The following is a 20482-nucleotide window of genomic DNA, read 5'->3' on the forward strand; positions in this document are numbered from 1 at the left end:
TGTGATTTGGGAGCCAGCATAAATCTGATGCCGCTGGCTGTGTACACCAAACTGGGTATTGGTAGAGCTAGGCCAACTTCGATGTTGCTACAGCTGGCTGACCGCACAATGAAAAGGCCCACTGGTATTCTTGATGATGTGCTGGTACAAGTGGGGAAATTCATGTTCCCTGCAGACTTTGTTATCTTGGATTGTCAGGTGGATGAGGAGATACCCCTTATTTTAGGGAGACCATTTTTAGCCACGGGGAGAGCACTGATCGACTGTGAAATTGGGGAATTAAAAATGAGATTGAACGATGAAGAAGTCATATTCAATGTTCAGCAATCTATGAGGAAACCCAGTGAATATGCTAATTGCTCTCTAGTGGAAGAAGTGGATGTAATCCTGCAAGAAGATGATATGACCCTAACTGTAAAAGATCCATTGGAGGCATGTTTAACGAATTTAGAAGAAATGGATGGTGAAGGGTTAGCTGAATGGGTCATGGCACTGGAAGGCCGAGGATTTTGGTCAAGGGAACCTCAGTTCGAGTCCCTTGAGCTAGAAAAAAGGGCCACTCCTCCAGCAAAGCCATCAATAGAGGAACCACCCAAGTTGGAACTGAAGCCACTCCCATATCACCTCAGGTATGTGTTTTTAGGCCCTGATTTGACCTTGCCTGTTATCATATCATCTAGTTTGTTAGATGTGCAGGTAGAACGGCTCGTACAAGTACTGTAGGAAAACAAGACTGCCATTGGCTGGACCATGGCAGACATAAAGGGTATCAGCCCAGCCTTTTGTATGCATAAAATTCTCATGGAAGAGGGGCACAGACCTTCCAGGGAACACCAGCGAAGGCTGAACCCAAACATGAAAGAGGTTGTAAAGAAAGAAGTAATCAAATGGTTAGATGCGGGAATCATCTTCCCCATCTCTGATAGTAATTGGGTCAGCCCTGTCCAATGTGTTCCGAAAAAGGGGGAATGACTGTTGTAAAAAATGAGAACAATGAGTTGATCTCAACTTGTACAGTCATAGGGTGGCGTATCTGCATGGATTACGGGAAATTGAACACAACCACCCGGAAGGACCATTTCCCCATACCTTTCATTGACCAAATGTTGGACATGCTGGCTGGGAGATCGCACTTCTGTTTCTTGGATGGATATTCAGGGTACAATCAGATATCAATAGCCCCCATAGATAGAGAGAAAACGTCCTTCACCTGTCTGTATGGCATCTTTGCCTTTCAGAGAATGCCTTTTGGGATTTGCAATGCACCCACGACTTTTCAACGGTGCATGTTAGCCATCTTCACAGACCTGATGGAGGATATTATGGAGGTCTTTATGGATGATTTCTCCGTGGTGGGAGATTCATTCGAACACTGTCTCCACAACTTAAGGAGAGTGCTTAAAAGATGTGTGGAGACAAACTTAGTGCTAAACTGGGAGAAGTGCCATTTTATGGTACAAGAAGGTATAGTCCTGGGGCATCGAGTGTCCAGTAAAGGAATTGAGTTCGACCATGCTAAGGTTGGCGTGATTGAGAAGTTACCAACGCCCACTTCAGTCAAGGCGGTGAGAAGTTTTCTTGGACACGCTGGATTCTATCGGCGTTTCATAAAAATAAATTCCAAAATTGCTAACCCATTATGCAAACTCCTTGAAAAGGATCAGCCCTTTATGTTTTCTAATGATTGCAGGTTGGCATTTGAGGAATTGAAGAAGAGATTGATCACTGCACCCATCATTGTTGCACCCAACTGAGAGAAACCATTTGAGCTCATGTGTGATGCCAGCGACTATGCTATAGTAGCAGTCTTAGGGCAGCGAAAAGATAAGATGATGCACCTGATTTACTACGTAAGCAAAATGCTAAGCGGTGCACAGCTCAATTACACAGTGACGGAGAAGGAGATGTTGGCAGTGGTGTTTGCGTTTGACAAGTTCCGATCATATCTGATTGGTTCCAAGGTAAATGTATACACTGACCATGCAGCACTCAAGTACCTAATTAAGAAAAAGGAGTCTAAGTCGCGCCTGATTCGTTGGGTGCTACTGTTGCAAGAATTTGACCTCGAAATTTGTGACCGTAAGGGCACAGAAAATCAAGTCGCTGATCATCTATCGCGACTTGAAGGAGCTGAAAAATTAGTAGAGGTCGAAGAGATCCTGGAAACCTTTCCAGACGAGCAGCTTCTCATAGCCAGTCTTGAAGAAGCGCCATGGTATGCAGATTTTGCAAACTACCTGGCCTGCGGTATTGTTCCCTATGACCTTTCATCTGTCCAAAAGAAAAAGTTTTATCGTGATTGCCGCATGTATTATTGGGACGAGCCTTATTTGTTTAGAATCTGTGTTGATAATATGATCTGAAGGTGTGTCCCCGAGATAGAACAATTTTCTGTTTTGCAGGCTTGTCACGCATCAGCATATGTAGGACATTTTGGAGGAGCCAGGACAGCTGCGAAAGTGCTAGAGGCCGGGTTCTTTTGGCCAACAGTGTTTAGAGATGCACACCTATGGGTGAAGGGTTGCGATGAATGTCAGTGAACCGGGAACATTTCCCATCGCCACGAGATGCCCATGAACCCGATTCAAGAGGTAGAGGTGTTTGATGTTTGGGGGATTGACTTCATGGGCCCCTTTGTCAGCTCATTTGGCAATAAATACATACTTTTTGTTGTGGATTACGTGTCTAAATGGGTGAAAGCTGCAGCGTTGCCCACTAATGATGCAAGAGTGGTGATAGGTTTTGTGAAAAAGAATATATTCACCCGATTTGGGATACCAAGAGCGATCATCAGTGATGAAGGCACTCACTTCTGTAATAGAGCCTTCAAGAAATTGCTTGCAAAGTATGATGTACACCATAAGGTGGCTACCCCTTACCATCCACAAACCAGTGGGCAGGTTGAAGTGTCCAACAGGGAGATAAAAAGTGTACTAACCAAGGCGGTGAATGCCACACGAACTGATTGGGCAAAGAAGCTTGATGATGCACTTTGGGCCTATAGAACTGCGTTCAAAACAACAATAGGTATGTCACCATACAAGTTGGTATTTGGGAAGGCATGTCACCTGCCTGTGGAGCTAGAACATCGAGCTTGGTGGGCACTGAAACAATTGAACATGGATCCCGAAGCAGCTGGACAAAATCGACTGACAGAGTTGCATGAGCTGGAAGAATTTAGATATCAAGCCTTTGAAAGCATGAGGCTCTACAAGGAAAGAATGAAGAAGATGCATGATAAGGACATTGTGGACAGAAATTTCAAACACGGTGACAAGGTATTATTGTATAATTCAAGGTTGAGATTGTTTCCGGATAAGTTAAAGTCCCGATGGTCAGGACCATTTAGAGTGGTGCAAATGTTCGCAAGTTGAGCTGTCGAGATTGAGTCATAATATGGGACAAACAAGTTCTCAATAAATGGGCAAAGGTTGAAATATTACCTTGGAATAGCTGAAGAAAAAGGGAATACAGTGGTGATCAATTTGAAAGAACCCCAGTACGCGAATGAGGAGTGAAGGCTCAACCACTTGCGTCGTGCCGCGACGTTAAATCAGGCACTGCATGGGAGGCAACCCACGAATGTGTTGTAAGTGTAGTATGTAACTTCGTGTAAAAAAAAAGATTTGCCAGCCGCGACCGCGGCCAGGACCGCGGAAATCACTGAACGTTCAATTTTTCACCGCGGCCGTGGCTCGGACTGCGGTGTCGACCGCGGTGACGTCCGCTGATATTTTAATTTTTTTTTCTCTTTTTTTTTCCCACTCTTCTTTTTAATTTTAAAACTCTTACCTATATCAAAATAAACAATCCCCCCCTAAAATCCCCACTTCCCCCCACTTCTCTCTCTCTCTCTAAACCATAACCCTCCCCTCTATACTCTCTTCTTCTTCTTCCTCCTTCACAACACCCCTCATCTTCTTCCCCCCCCCCCAAGGTATGTTTCCGACCCCCATTCTCCTTTCCTTCTATTGCTTTTGTTACATTATGCTAGTTCATGTTGTTCTAATGTAGTGTTAGTGATAGGATTTGTTTTGTTTAGTTCATCTTCTTCTTTTTAGTGTAATTTCGTTTTTAGCATATGTCTGGTGAAGGGGCTGTGTTTTGAATGTTTGGAATGGTGTTGTTGGTGGGTGATGGTTAACAAAAAGTGTGGAATGTGTGGGTGTAGTAGATAGTTGAATTGGGAAAGTTTTCTTGATTCCCTTGGGGCCATGAATATGAAGAAAATGCCTTGCCCACAATGTGTTTGAGAAATTGCCTCAATGGTGATATAAGGAGATATTGTGACATGGTTGTGGTGAAGTCTGAGTAATCACCCATAGTCACACATTTTAGGCTTATCCTAATACGTGTTTATCTATTTTGACAGGTATTATGAGTTCAGCCCGTAAGAGACGCAACACCGGGTCCTCTGCTAGTGGCCCAGGAGGCTCCTAGGAGCCAAACCAGTGCACCACGGTTTGATAGCACTCGGTTCGTCTCTACAGAAGCAGAGGCAAGGTACAATCAGAAACTTGCCAAGAAGTTACTCTATGAGGTCCATATCGACAGGAAGGCTTTGGTGAAGGAATGCCCTAATATGTTTGATGAGCTACGGAGGTGTCAGCTGGACATCTTCTTTGAGGATCCCGAGGAAGCAAATATTCAGCTAGTGAGGTAATTCTATGCAAACCTGCCAGAACACGAGGACAAGGTTGTGACTGTGCGCAACACCCCGGTTAATGCTGCTATAGAGGTCATCCATAGAGTGTATCGCCTCCCCGCATTCACGGGTGATGATCATTACATCATGGCTAGTCGCCCGATGGTTGACTGGGACAGAATTTTGGAGGTCATCTGTATACCTAGCAGACAGCCCAAATGGGTAGCACAACCGACGACTCTGCATTCCAAGTCTCTTACTTGGGAGGCCAAATGTTGGCTCACTGTCATCACCACTCGGTTGCTACCATCCGGCAATACCACCGATGTAAATGGGCCATGGGCCGCTATGATCTACTGCTTTATGACTCACCAAGGGTTTGATGTCACCCGAGTCCTCTCTGAAAAAATGTTCATCCGATCGCCCGAACTAAGCAAAGGCTACTTCCCTTCGCTTGTCACCCGTCTATGCCGCCTTGCTAATGTTCCTGAGAACTCTCGAGTTGATGGGAAATTACCTATAAAAACCCCTTTCCGGGCGAGAAAAATTGGGCACGAGGGACGAGAGCCAGTACGACACAATGATGACTCGTCTGATGAGTCTGAGTCTGAGGATGATTTTGATATTGCTGAAGCTGCTGAGATCACAGCCCCTCTTAGAGGGGACGAGGCAGGATCGTCACAGCCACGCCGGAGCACTCAGATGGATGCTTTGGAGCGGAAAATGACTGGCCTGCGGACCTCCATCACTGACTTGGGGTCCCGCATGGATGTTGTGGCTGACCGACAGGTAAAGTCGGAAAAGAAATTCATGGGTTGGTTAAGAGCACTGGGTCGCGCATGCAACGTGAACCCAGACACAGTTTTAGATCAAGAGTGACCCTTTAGGGAAGTTTCTTTACCTCACTGCTTTTTATATTGTCAAGCCATGGGGACATGTCTTAATTTTAAGTGTGGGGTGGGGGAAACTTCATTGTATGTTGTCCTACTGAATATTATCTGTTTGTTTTTGTTTTGTGTTAGTTGCTTTAGAAATAAAGTAACCGTTTTTTTAGGAAGTTAAAATAGAAGTGACTTGTCCCAACGATGGATCTCTTTTGGCGGGGTTCTTGAGGGAGTAAGTCGAGAAAAAAAAATTGAACTATAAAGACTCTTCCCAATGAAGGATTCTTTAGACAAATTTTCTTGAGGGAAGCTAGTCTATAGAAAACACCAAAAAGATTTTTTTTATTTCTTAGGTAGTGTAGTAACTCCCCCTTGGTTTTTCTTTGGGCCACGATTCTTTTTCAAGGGTTTAGCTTGAACCGGGTATAGGTAGATTTTTTTTTGTTTTAGGTTAGAATTAATGGGTGACGAACTTAAAATTGAAGAAGAAAAGCCCTTAGCATTCTTACACCCGAACACGATAGACGCTAGAGTGTAGCGCTTAGCTTCAAGGGTTGAATCTTGTTTAAGTGCCTTAAAAATTGTATGTTTGTACCTAACTTGAACACTCAAAAGAGAATGTTTTGATAAACTAATTCGGAGTGAGTCATGTGCCATGTGGGTGTGAGTATCATTGTATTCCATGTTGTACATTTGATGCTTAGAACTTGCCCTGTGTGTTTGCAAAGCAAAATAGTAGCTTCATTCGATTTTTGATGTCTTTGTTGAGCCAGACATATAAAGTGAACCCACCTGAATGCATTACATCTTAGTTAACCCCGTTGAGCATATAAGTCTGTTTCTTTGGCAACCACAATGTGAACCTTAACCACTTGTTTGAATAGCCTGCTGTTTGAACCAATTTTCCTCCTTCTCACTAAGCACTAGATTGGTATTGGGATTATGTGAAAACAAAAGTGTGGGGTGGTGGTTTGGTTTTTGAAGTGGAACCATGGAAATAGAGAAAAAGTGCAGAATGTGAAGCATACAAAGAAAAGCACCACGAAAAAAAAAATCATATATATTTTGTAGTGATTAATAAGTGGTAGCTTGTACAAATTGCACCTAATGTATGAGGATGTTTAAATAAATGTGGTGTAGTGTTGGCTTACAAAATGAGATTTTTAAATTCAACGTAATTGTATTAAAAGTGATTAGGGAGGTTAGTCACTATATCCAAATGTATCGTACCCGTCCCTTAGCCTACATTACAACCAAATAAAGTCCTATTGATCTTAGACTGAGTGGGTCTCGATTAGTCGAGTACTACACTAGGGGCAAGCCTATGGTGCATCTTTGTGGCATGTGAATGTTCTTTTTGGAGAGTGAGCAAATTTTGTCTATTTGAGTTCCTAATTGCTATCACTATCATTATATATATGGAACTACTCTCTTGTGTGATGTGAGGGCATGTGATTTACAAAGGAAAGGTGCATCTTGACTATTGTGTAGAGTGGTTTGAGTAAGTGCAAATGTTACAGGGTACGAAAAACTTGATTCTTGAGGTAAAAGCTGTTCACTACTAGGTGTAACTCTTGTGAAATGTTCATGGCGTGAGTCGTTGAGTGAAAAGCATAGGGAATGAATTTTTATGAAGTGTGGTGAATTGCTCGAGGACTAGCAATAATTTAAGTGTGGGGTGTTGATAATAGGCTATATAGTTGTTATTTACACCATAATTGTCCATGCTTTGTTGTTGTTTTATAATGTAAGTTTCCAATAAAATGCTTTAATTAATGCTATTTGGTTTCGCAGGGAATATAAGATGTGAGGAAGCAACATGAAGTGTTTAGAGGCAATAACGTGAAGAAAACACCCACTCAAGAAGTATCCAAACACAAAAGAGCAAAAAGAGAAGGAACGCGGAGACAAAAAGGCCCAGCATACTTACTGTGGTTGCCACCGCGGTCCGCGCCGCGGTTGGAGTCAGTGTTCTCCGCGGTCAGCGCCGCGGTCGACGCCACGGCCGTGGCGGCATGTTCACAGTCCAGAAAGTTAAGGGGCCAAAGTGTCAATTCGGGAAAACTTTTGTAAAACCCTTATAAGATGTAGGAAACTCGCCCAAGAAAAAAAGGGGGCTTATTTTGAGATTATTTTTGCAAGAAGAACAAGTGTGAGAGATCACCCAAAACATCATAGTTCTTATTCTCTTCTATTTTTCTTGCAATTGGCCATTATGAATATTTTCGTAGTTTATTCTTACGTTGTCATGAGTAGCTAAATACCTTAATCTAGGGTTTTGGTGAAACCTGTTGGGGATGACTTAGTTGTTATATTAATATAATTTGAATTGGTTGTTAATCTCTATTTGTTCATCTACGTTTTGATTGTGGTTAGTTGAAAGGGCCCTCAATTACCCGTTCCTATTAATAGAGTGCATATTTAGGTAGTTGTTTGAACAACATCACTCCCGGAGTATAGACGAGAGTCATAACCGAGGGTTTAGAGATTGGATTAGAGATAACGATACCTCGGGTGCAATCTAAAAGAACGGTAATGTGAATCTAGCTAGCGTAGCTTGAGAGAGTGCGTCTAGTAAATTATCATAATTGCTTGAGAGAGATTTATGATAGCCGGAGAGTTCTTGATTGATAGAGACAACTAAGGCATCGCTATAAGAAACGTACAACCAAGGAAATCACCAACGGGGGAAACCATTACCTTAGACCTTATTCCAACTATTTACACATCAAGCATAGTTAATTTTCAGCTATTAATTATTTTCAGACTTTAGTTGTTAGAAATATCATCAATTGTGAATTACAAAGTTTGGGGAAAATTGATTCTGTGAATGTAGTAAATCAGTCAAAAGTAATTGATAGGTTAATTCTCTGTGGTTCAACTCTGAGCGGAATTACTCAGATTATATTTGCTACGTCCGTGTGTGTCCTTGTATAAGGCATAGTTTGGCGTTATCACTTTTCTCTTTTGTCATTCAAATGACCCTGTATTCAAATTCATCAATGTGAGAATATATGTACTATGTGTACCTGAGATTGTTAGTTCAGGCGATTTCCTATGAGCATGAGATGGTTATTAGAATTCCTGAAACTGAGATACACTGGCGTGCAATAGTGTATGCTTAAACTTTTGATTCTGTGCTGTTTTAGACCCTTTATGCATTTCTTTCTACCGTGGCGGAGCTAGAGATCAATGTGCGGGTTCGGCTGAATTCAGTAATATTTGTCCAAACTCTATATTTGTCGTAAGAAATAATTAAAAATTATTAATCTGGAACCAATAACTTAAAAGGGCTAGAACTCTTGAATCCATAATCTGCTCTTCTCATGCTCTAATTTGATGCTTATGTTCCTAAGAGTTTCATGTGGAGCTAAATCCAGTCTTCTATCCATCTTAATACTATAAATATTTTTGCTGCAGTTCGAGTAACAATCCTTCAGAACCGTGCTTTTTCAACTCAATGGATACAACCATGGAAGAAGTCAGCTTCATTGAAGAAGAAACTGGCATTAATTACACCACTTGAAGATGATTTAAGAGTTAAGAAAGATGAAAGTGGTGCAGATATAAATATACAAATTGATGAGATAACTAGTGAGATTTCTGGGTATTCAAATATCGTTAATGCTTTGAGACCTTCTTTGAATCTGAAAGACTATGACTTGTCACGAGAAAGCTCACCGAGTACCAATCTCATATTTGCGCTCTGCAAAAAGAGAAGGTATGCATGGATTTGACTTGAGTTTAACATGAAACAACCAATCACTTTTAACCATCATAAAATGTTGTGCTTTTGATTAGTTGTTGAGTATATTTATTTTAGCAAATTAACTAATACTCCGTCCCTTTAAAAAAGAATGAACCTATTTCCTTTCTAATCCTTTTAAAATAGAACGACTCCTTTCTAAATTTGGAAACTATGTAACTTTAAACTTTCCATTTTACCCTTAATGAGATGATTTATTGTCACACAAATATTTTTGGATTGTTTTAGACCACAAGTTTCAAAAGTCTTATATTCTTTCTTAAACTCAGTATCCAGTCAAATATGTTCATTCTTTTTGAAACGGAGGGAGTAACTTTTCTGCCTGCAGTAGCGGATCCAAAAAGTTCTGGACGGCGTAAATGAGGTGCACTCTGTGTGCGTTGTACTAAAGCAGATCCAAGCTTGCACGAAACAAGCCTGGGACAGTCTTCTAGCATCAGTGACAGCGCCATTGGAAATAGTCCAGCCCATCTTCAGACTGAAGACAGAAAGAAAAGTTCGATATCAGAAGGTATTGTCTACCTAGGTCTTTTCTATCATTTTCTTCTTTTCTATTTTAATATCATTACTGATGCAGCTATAAGATGTTGCTGGAATGCTGTTTGAGCGGTAACCTAGATGGATACAACCAGAGAAGAGAAGAGCAAGTTCTCATGGATCACTTATGTTCTTGGTTTTCCTGTGTCAGGGATTATAGAACCAAGTGCTCTTGCATTGGAGGTTGGTCAACAGGTTTGCGAGCATTCACCTATCTTTGAATCGTCTTGCTGTCTTGTCTACTGTCTTTATGTTCATTGTTATTGCTCTTGACTGAGTCAATGGCAACAATAAGGTGAATTATTTACAGTTGCATAGAGTCATCACTCCTCATAATGCAATTCTAATGAAACAAGTGAGGCGAAATGTTATTCTACTAGTGTGTTGGGGTTGGACAGATTTCACAAAATTGCAATCACCGTTCTGTGCCTAAATATATCCATATGTACTTGTCACACCTCCTTTTTGCGCGCCCGCCCCGAAGGGTAAAAATGCACGAGGGGGTTTTCCCAATTTAAGTGACAATATTCGAAATGGGATTATTTATTTAATTCAGAGTCGCCACTTGGGAAAGGTTTGGTTTTTGGTGTCCCAAGTCACCGGTTTATCTTGAATCTCAAATCGAGGAAATTTTTGACTTTTCCAAATGAAGTCTGCGAACCAGAAATTCTAAGTAAGGAATTCTGTTGACCCGAGGGAAGGTGTTAGGCACCCTCGAATCCCGTGGTTCTAGCACGGTCGCTTAAATTGTTATAATGGCTAAATATCTGATTTAAATATATGTTATGACTTACGTGCTTTTATTAAGTTTAAACCGCTTTTATTATTATCATTTATTTTTATAGAATTGCAACGTCGTGAAAATGCATCTCGAACCACATCACAATCAATGCACCCGTGGTCGTCGACACATTTTGACTCCGTTGAGATTCGGATTTGGGTCACATCAATGTGCACCCGTGTTTAAGAAGGTTAAATTATTAAAGGTGCGCCTAAAGCAACTAGCGTATTGTTATTTTGGGAAGGCCGTAAAATTTACTAAACGGCTTGTCCTGAATTCTAAATATTTATTATGTTTAGTTATTGAGGGCCCCGCAATTTATATTTTTTTATTTGGCGAGGCTCGTCTCTATTTTAGAAAGGATATCCTAAAAGCGTCTACATTTCTATTACATTTGTCTCTAATAAAATGAAAGAAAGAGGATTATGTGCTAATTACATGCTTGACCAGCTTCGGATCCTTACTTGATTATCTGATTTTATGAGGCGTGAGTTATTTTGTGCCTTATTTCATGGATGAGCATGTTGTTAAATTGTCAGGGGAAATTAATATACAAGATTAATAGAACTGTTAAAAGCTTATGATAAATGTTCTTCAGATCCTAGTTTGAAACTCGCTTATTTAAACCAAATCAGTGGAATTAACTTATCGGAAACTACTACTAATAGAGTTTGAACAGGATCTTGTGAACTATCTACAAAGATTCAATAAAACTAAATATCATATTTGGCAAGCTTAAAGCATTATTTTCTATACATGCAGAATATTAGTTGAAAAGTTACCTAATTATCTGTGTGTTAAAACACTCATACATTCCTCATTAGACAACTCATTAAGCAAACGAAATCACAATTTAGGACGGACTAAGCTGCGATTAAGTACAAGGCTACCTAACGTGTTTCTTTATTGAATTACAAACTAAACAAATTACATAGATCTTAATAACATTCGTAAAAAAACTGTAACTGCAGCAAACGAATGATTAAACTTCTGCATATCTTTGATTTCATGCTTTCATTGTTATATCAGATGCAAAGTCTTAGTATGTACCTGGATGTTGGATACAACAGAAGAAGCAAGGGGTCAGTAGGACAAAGACGCAACACCAAACAACAGCAGTAACAGCAGGTACAAATAGGACAGCTCCCAGTGCAGGATACAGTTAGAACCGATACAAATGGCAGAAAGGCAGCAGCAGACAATGCAGTAGGAAACAGAAATCCAGACAATCCAATTCCAAGGGAATCAACCAAGGCAAACCAAACTGACACACTTTAGCTGATACTTGAAAGAAAAGAAAACTGACTGAATAGGCTGAGCAGGCTAAGAATTGAACAAAAGCAAGAAGAAAACCAGTTTCTGATTTCTGTATTTTTATCCCTCTTACTATCTATTTCTTTTCAAAATCCAATGTCCAATTTCAGTCTTGGAATCTATTTTTGGCTATCCAAAAGAATTCTTTTCCAGTTTTCTGTTTTTCAGAACTCAACTCTCATAACAATGTTCCCTCTCAATTCACCCTGTTCTTTAATGTCTGTCTGTGTGTGTCTGTATATATCCAAAATCTCTCCCCCTTTTAAACTGAGGGCCGTTCCCTTTTATCAACCTAAAATCAGCCCTTTAACAGCCTGTTAGACAATCAGAACACCCCTCCCATGTGCTATCTTTCTTTTCAGTTTCCACTTACCATTTAAATAAAAACAAACCCCATGACATTCCCTGGCAAACTTACTTTTGAGTAAGGTTTATTATTTCTGAAACTTAAAGCAGAATATGGGCAGCAGAATGTAATCTGACAGCATGTGCTGTCAAATTACTTTAAACTTAATAAAAGCCTTTATGCAGGACACAGGTTGTGCGCAATGCATATGTGGTGCATAAGTGCACATGCTGTGCACAAGTGCACATGTCCTCCAATTCAGAGCTGTGACTAAACAGAACATTGATTTTTACATTTCTGATTCAAATTAACAATTATAAGCACTAAACTCAGTTCCTAAATGATTCAGGCCATGCTTATCAAAAGTAAATCGATTTGTTATTGTTCAGGCAGCTGAAACTAATTGACGACACATGTCGACTCGACTATATTAATCATAACATGTACAATCGTAGCCAAAATCAGACATTTAACAGTATCGAACACCTGATTTGAATTGTACTGACTAAGCAGAATTGTACTCGAGGAATCAGTTAATCAGTTCAAATTTGAAATTCAGCTAATTGCACAACACATACATACATACACATTATCAGAACAAGTAGCAGAAGGACTCAAAACACCGAGGTTCAGGCAAAGTAGACAGGACACAGTTGGTAAAACTCGAAACACAAATTTCACAACAACATGAACAGCCTTTTAAACAAACATGGACTAACAGAATAAAGAAAAGAAAACAAAACTCACCTTAAATCCCGAAAAATCAAAAGCCTTAACTTGGATTCGAACAGACCTTTCTTAAGGCTGAACGGACTTTAATCGAAGTGTTTCTCAGATGAGAAACACTTCGATTAAGGTCCATTAGACCTTAATCTCTTGGTTTAAACGAGATACGGACCAGTGACGAGGAACCCTAAGGTTCCAAAGATTAGATCTGGGATTCATGCTTCCCTGGTCAGATTCGGACCAAACCAAGCATGGTTTGGTCACGAGGGGGGTCTGGGGAGTGTCTGGTGTGAAACTGGGGTTAAACGGTGTAAGTCAAGTTCCGACTCGAATCTTCAAACGAAGATTCGAGAAGGTGGGAAGGGATTCGAGTTAAGCGGTTAACAGATCCATGTTCAGGATGGCAAGGGGGTTCTATGGTGTTAAGGGTGGGGTCACCGGCGTCCATGCCGCCGGCTTTCATGGTGAAGAATACAGGGGCGGCTAGGGTTTTGGAGGGGAAGGGGATGAGGACGAAGGTGACCTAAGGCTGGGGTTCGGATAGGGGGCAGGGTAAGGTTATGAGTTTATATAGTTAGTGGATAGGTGGATCCTGGCCATTGGATGAGACATGATGAAGGGCCAGGATCCTTCAACTAACGGGGAACGGTGTCGTTTCGAGGGTAAAGGGTTGGGGTCGGTCCGGGTGAGACGGGTCGGGTCTGTTAGTGGGTACGGGGTGTGAGATCTTGGCCGTTGGATCAGTTTGGTTTGAATGGTTGAGATGGATTGGTATTGAAACGACGTAGTTTTGGTGTCAAACTATGTCGTTTTGTGGCCTGGGGGTGGGCTGTTCGGACCGATAACTTGGGCTGCTCATTTGGGCCCTAAATTTGAAATGGGGATCAGCCCAACTTCAACAAATTTTAACCCTTTTTTTTTTAATTTCCAATTTTCTAAAAACACACAACCTAATTAAATAAAATTAAAACCATTAATTAACGTTTAATGTTTTTATCACACACATATAAAAATGTTAAAAGTAGGTAAGATTAAACAAAACAACAAATCACGATAAAAATGCGTATTTTATGATTTTCTATTTAACAACCGAATTACGGTTCAAATTATGCCTGACACACACATTTCTTGTATTTTATTTTAATAGAATAGCAATGGGCAAACATCATAAACAATTAACAAAGTGTCACATAAAATCCAAAAATTGTACAGCAGGACCATTTGTTATTATTTTTTTATTTCTTTTGGAGCGATTGTCGCGTAAGACAAAAATCACGTGCTCACAGTACTCAGTGGCCAATGCATCTAAATAGTTTCTAATTGAAATATACAGTTTCTAAGGCTGAATATAGTCCACTGTGATTTACTATTTGCAGCAGCTTGATTGATTGTATATTTCAGTCTAATTGAATTTGAAACCGATCACATTCCATTGTCCTACCGATGAAAATTCCAGCAACAAGAAGATTGATATATTTTGAAGAGATGTCTTTTGTATGTAGAAATGATCGAGCTAGGGGTGGTTGTGCTAAATCGTTATATATAGAGTTGGATGCTAGTTTCGGGAAGGGCGATAATGAATTATGCAGTTTGGTTTGATGAATTGCGTCATTTCATATAACTTGTGTTTTGATGAATTATATTATTTCATATAATAACTAGTACTAGTTACCTTTACTTTTTCAAAATACAAACAAAGAATATTTGGAGAAAGTGGATGAGGCTTTAATACGAAGGAATGAAGATGTTGAAGTAGAGGAGGGAGACATCAGACATGGAGTATATATTATTGCTGTTAATTTTACGCCTTGTGTTATCTCACTTATAAATATCTATCTTGTTTTAAGGACGAATGCAACTATTTGAAATGATTGTGCAAGATACATCAAATATATATACTCCGTATATGATTTGGTAAGACTTAAATAGTTTCAATAATTGATTTTATCATATTTTAATTTATACACGGCAATTGTATTGTTTATGTAAGCTAGGAATTATGCTAGTCATAGCTTCTAAGCTATGCCTTATCCAGGAACATGTTCCAAGCCAATAGCAGGAAAAGTATATTTATGAACTTAGCTTGAAAAATAGCTCGGGAATGACTATATATGTTCATACAAAAGAAAACTCTAGCTATTTTTAGCTAGGGATATTCACATCTAATTTTCAATGAGGAACTTGGGAAATTCTCAGGTTGCGGGACATCTTATTTGTTGAGGCTCCAGGGTGACCAAGTTTTAACAGTATTTGCCCTCGTTCATCCTTTTCCTAGACGGAAAAAATTAAGTTTTATTCACCGACGGTATAATAAGAAAATCTGTTTTCACCAATTACATCATTAAAATTGGTGAAAAAGAGCTTATTTTGGTAGTGGTAGATCACAAACACCTAGTGCAAGTACAGATGCGGAGATAAGAATTTAATTTTATATGTTCTAATATAGGTTATATATAGGTTCTAATAAGAATTTAATTTTATATGTTTTAAATTTTAGAACGATGACTTAAAGTGCTAATAATTGGTTTATAAATTTAAAATATATACTTATTTAATTAATTTCTTAACATAAATATAGTGTTTGATAAAAATCGATTGGTTTGACCGACTTTTACCTCCGCCTCTGTGCATGTGGCATAAGAATATCCACTTCTTTGACTAAAAATGAAGTAATTCAAATCCCTGTAACTTCAGCAATTCCCATACCAATGTTCTAAAGGCACCTAAAGTCAAGAGGATTTGGTATTCAAAAGCACCAAAATATCACACAGAAAGAAAGCAATCGTCAATGCATTCCAATGACATATTGCCTTGAAGTTTCAGTTGTATTAAGGAAGCTTCCAAAAAGTCTGTTTCTAAGCTTAACTTGTCTGAATTTTGTTATTTTTGTTGCTACCTAAGACTTAAAACCATATTTTATTGTAGAAGCAATGGTGGAAATGGAATAAACAAGAGTTTGATTTTTCTTGCGGTGGCGTGTACATACTTAACATGAAACCTGGATAGTCAACTGACCTATTTTCACATTTGTCTGATATTTAAAAAAAAAAATTCTTGGAAAGACCCTTAACATTTGGCCAAAAAAAAAAACGATTTTGAAGTTTCTAAATTTGGTTGATTTTATACTTTTATATAAAGGTTTTAGTTGTTTGACTAGTACAAGAGTGATCTTGATATATAATCACCCTCCAGCTCCCTCGACAAATCCAAAAACTGAATTATGATAGGAAGTGAATCTCATCTTTCCAATTTCTTCTCACACATGCTCACAAATATTTATTTTCAAATACTGAGGAAAAAGGAAAGAAAAGAATTAAAAAGTGAAAAATGTTTAGGACAAGGGCATCAAAGGTTACTAGGCCGTTCTCATTCGTTATCAGTGTATTTTATAATTTTGAAAGTATATCTATGTAATTGTCTGAACTTCGAGTGTGCGCACGTAAAATTTGCACATCAGTTATTGATGCATTCTTTTAATATTTCAATGATACTCATATCCACAATTTCTGCTCAAAGTTAAAAACTCTTAGGCCCCTTTTAACAAACAGGAAAAACAAAAACAAACATGTATGAAATACCAGGCAACCTTTTGTTCATATTGGAAGGTTATGCATAGAATTCAACCATGAAAGGCAATCAAATTCAAACCGTTAAAAGTTTGGACATTAATTGTCACGATTTTTTTTTCTTTTTTTGGTTTCCCACTCGTTAGTGTTGAAGTTTGGCAAAATGCCAAAGTCCCACATTGGTTGGGAGTTAAGTTTGGGGGGGATTTTTCCCCTATAAAAGAAGGCCTAATGTTTAGGATTGAAACACACCTCTCATTTGCCTTCTCATCTGTTTAAGGCATTTGTATCTTCTCTCTTTAGTATTATTTCACTTGTATTTTTGGAGTGAAATAAAATATTGGTTGTGTCCGAGGAGTAGGCAAAATTAGCCGAACCTCGTAAATTCTGGTGTTCCCTTTATTGTTGTTTTATTGTCTTATTTATTATTTGGTGGCTGTCATAATTTTTGGTATAGTAGTTGTGACTTATTCACACTATATACATTTGGCTTCTGCAACAATTGGTATCAGAGCCAAGGTACTGTCTAAGTATGCTCTATGGTTGCAGCATAGTCTGATCTTCCACATCAGAAAAGATTTATCTTGGTAACTGAGTCAAGGTTCTGTCTGAGTATGCTCTGTAGTTGCAGCTTAGTCTGATCTTCTACATCAGAAAGGAAATAATCTTGATTTGTGTCGTCAGCTATTAAATAATGTTTGTGTCAAATATGGGGGACAATAAACAAGAAGAATCTACATCAAGTGTCATTGGCATCTTCGCTTATGACAAGAATTGTGTCAAATGCGAAATTTGCGGTAGAAATTTTTGACGGGTCCGGACATTTTGGGATGTGGCAAGGCGAGGTTCTAGATGTCCTTTTTCAACAAGGGCTAGATCTGGCCATTGAAGAAAAGAAACCAGATGTTATTGGAGAAGAAGATTGGAGAATTATCAACCGTGTTGCTTGCGGTACCATTCGATCCTACCTTGCTAGAGAGCAGAAATATCCATACACAAAGGAAACTTCTGCAAGTAAATTATGGAAAGCACTGGAGGATAAATTTTTGAAGAAAAACAGTCAAAATAAATTGTACATGAAGAAGAGACTGTTTCACTTCACCTATGTTCTTGGTACCACGATGAATGAACATATCACCAGTTTCAATAAGTTGGTCACAGATTTGCAAAATATGGATACAACTTATGATGATGGTGACTTGGCCTTAATGTTGTTGGCGTCACTTCCTGATGAGTACGAGCACCTTGAAACTACTCTACTCCATGGAAATGACGAAATTTCTCTCAGAGAAGTTTGTTCAGCTTTGTACAGCTATGAACAAAGAAAGCGAGAAAAACAGAAGGGCAGAGAAGGAGAAGCACTGTTTGTGAGGGGTCGTCCTCAAAATCAAACGAGGACAAAGAAGGGAAGATCCAAGTCAAGATCCAGACCCAGTAAAGATGAATGTGCCTTTTGTCGAGAAAAAGGGCACTGGAAGAAAGACTGTCCGAAGTTGAAGAATAAGGCCAAACATAACAATGGAAAGGCTATTATGGATTCAAATGTAGCTGATTGTGATGATTCAGACTTCTCATTAGTTACAACAGAGTCATCAACATCATCAGACATATGGTTGATGGACTCGGCTTGTAGCTATCATATGTGTCCCAACAGGGACTGGTTCATGGAATTTCAAGAAGGAGAATATGGAGTCATCCACACAGCGGATAACAGCCCTCTTACCTCATATGGCATTGGTTCAATACGATTAAGGAACCATGATAGAATGATCAGAACATTGATAGATGTTCGATATGTACCGGATTTGAAGAAGAATCTCATCTCTGTGGGAGCCCTAGAATCAAAAGGGTTCAAAATCATTGCAGAAAATGGAGTGATGAGAGTATGCTCCGGTGCACTAGTTGTAATGAAGGCTAATCGGAAGAATAATAATATGTACCGCTATCGTGGCAGTACAGTTATTGGGACAGCGACAGTAACATCCAGTGACGACAAAGAGGCAGAAGCAACCAAGCTATGGCACATGCGCTTGGGACATGCTGGAGGAAAATCCTTGAAAACTCTATCAGATCAAGGATTGTTAAAAGGAGTAAAGGCTTGCAACTTGGAGTTTTGTGAGCATTATGTTAAAGGGAAACAGACAAGGGTTAAATTTGGTACAGCGATCCATAATACTAAAGGCATTTTGGATTATGTACACTCTGATGTTTGGGGTCCTTCCAAAACACCTTCATTGGGTGGGAAGCACTATTTTGTAACCTTTGTTGATGATTTTTCCCGAAGAGTATGGGTGTATACAATGAAGAGCAAAGATGAAGTGTTGAGAATTTTTCTCAAATGGAAGACGATGGTGGAGAATCAGACAGGCAGGAGAATCAAGTGTATTCGCACAGACAATGGAGGTGAATACAAAAATGATCATTTCAATAAGGTCTGTGAAAATGATGGCATCGTCCGACACTTCACTGTTAGACATACACCACAACAGAATGGAGTGGCAGAACGTATGAACCGGACCTTGCTGGAGAAGGTACGATGTATGTTGTCCAATGCTGGCTTGGGCAAAGAATTTTGGGCTGAGGCAATTACATATGCATGCCACCTCATTAATCGTCTACCATCTGCTGCTATTGATGGCAAAACACCATTTGAAAAATGGTACGGAAAACCTGCTGTAGATTATAACTCTTTGCACGTGTTTGGCTCAACTGCATATTATCATGTGACGGAGTCAAAATTGGATCCAAGGGCAAAGAAAGCTATTTTTATGGGAATTACTTCTGGAGTCAAAGGATATCGCTTATGGTGTCCTATGACAAAGAAAGTAATATTCAGCAGGGATGTTACCTTTGATGAATCTGCTATGGTAAATAAGGTAACAGAAGATACCAAACAAAATAAAGGTGCTTCTAAGCAGGTGGAGTTTGAGGGAAAATTTATTTTTCCTACACAAGAAGCAGAGGAGGAAACAAATGAAGATTACCCTCTGGAAGGAGAGCCAGTAGAGGAGATTCCAACTCAGGAACCTCAACAACAACTTGAATCAATAGCAACCAGCAGGCCAAAAAGAACAATAACGAAACCTGTTCGTCTCATAGAGACGGTTGCTTGTGCAACCTCAATTGTAGCTGATGATGTTCCTACTACTTATAAAGACGCTGTCCAAAGTTCAGAAGAAGATAAGTGGAGGATTGCCATGAATGATGAAATACAGTCCCTTCATCAGAATCATACATGGAGATTGGCCAATCTCCCAAAGGGAAAGAAAGCAATTGGGTGCAAATGGGTATTTGCAAAGAAGGAATGATTTCCTAACCAAGTAGATGTTCGCTACAAAGCAAGATTGGTGGCCAAAGGATATGCTCAAAAGGAGGGAATTGATTACAATGAAGTGTTTTCTCCAGTTGTAAAACATTCCTCCATTAGAATTATGTTGGCTTTGGTAGCCAATTGGATTTGGAACTAGTTCAGATGGATGTAAAAACTGCGTTTTTACATGGAAACTTGGAGGAGGAAATCTACATGACTCAGCCAGAAGGATTCAAAGTTGCTGGAAAAGAAAATATGGTGTGCAAACTTGAAAAATCGTTGTACGGATTGAAACAATCTTCTAGACAATGGTACAAGCGATTTGACGAGTTTATGTTGCGGCAAGGGTACAAGAGAAGCAAATACGATCATTGTGTGTATTTGCACAAGCTTAAAGATGGTTCCTTTGTATATCTTCTCCTATATGTTGATGATATGTTGATAGCTTCCAAGAATTTGGAAGAAATTGATAAGTTGAAGATTCAACTGAAGAAGGAGTTCGAGATGAAGGATTTGGGTGAGGCAAAGAAAATTCTTGGCATGGAGATAATTAGAGATAGACGTTCAAAGAAACTCTGTTTATCTCAAAAGGAATATTTGAAGAGAG

The 20482-nt window shown here is 39.3% G+C and overlaps 1 protein-coding gene across 1 annotated transcript; it reads left to right on the top strand.

The window, feature by feature from the left end:
• The first annotated feature begins 27 nt into the window (after positions 1-27).
• Positions 28-4663, top strand: LOC142176368 (uncharacterized). Its single transcript, XM_075243755.1, has 5 exons — positions 28-629; positions 1787-2215; positions 2642-2732; positions 2847-3278; positions 4388-4663. The coding sequence occupies exons 1-5, from the start codon at positions 28-30 to the stop codon at positions 4661-4663; spliced, it is 1830 nt and encodes a 609-aa protein (XP_075099856.1).
• Positions 4664-20482: the final 15819 nt, after the last annotated feature.

This window comes from Nicotiana tabacum, chromosome 3 (genome assembly GCF_000715075.1).
Source record: "Nicotiana tabacum cultivar K326 chromosome 3, ASM71507v2, whole genome shotgun sequence".
Classification (NCBI taxonomy): Eukaryota; Viridiplantae; Streptophyta; class Magnoliopsida; order Solanales; family Solanaceae; genus Nicotiana; species Nicotiana tabacum.

Coding starts and splice junctions, on each gene's coding strand:
- LOC142176368 (XM_075243755.1), top strand. CDS start 28: ATGCCGCTGGCTGTGTACACCAAACTGGGTATTGGTAGAGCTAGGCCA. Junction 630..1,786: donor CCACTCCCATATCACCTCAG/GTATGTGTTTTT, acceptor GTGTGATGCCAG/CGACTATGCTATAGTAGCAG. Junction 2,733..2,846: donor CCACTAATGATGCAAGAGTG/GTGATAGGTTTT, acceptor TTGCTTGCAAAG/TATGATGTACACCATAAGGT.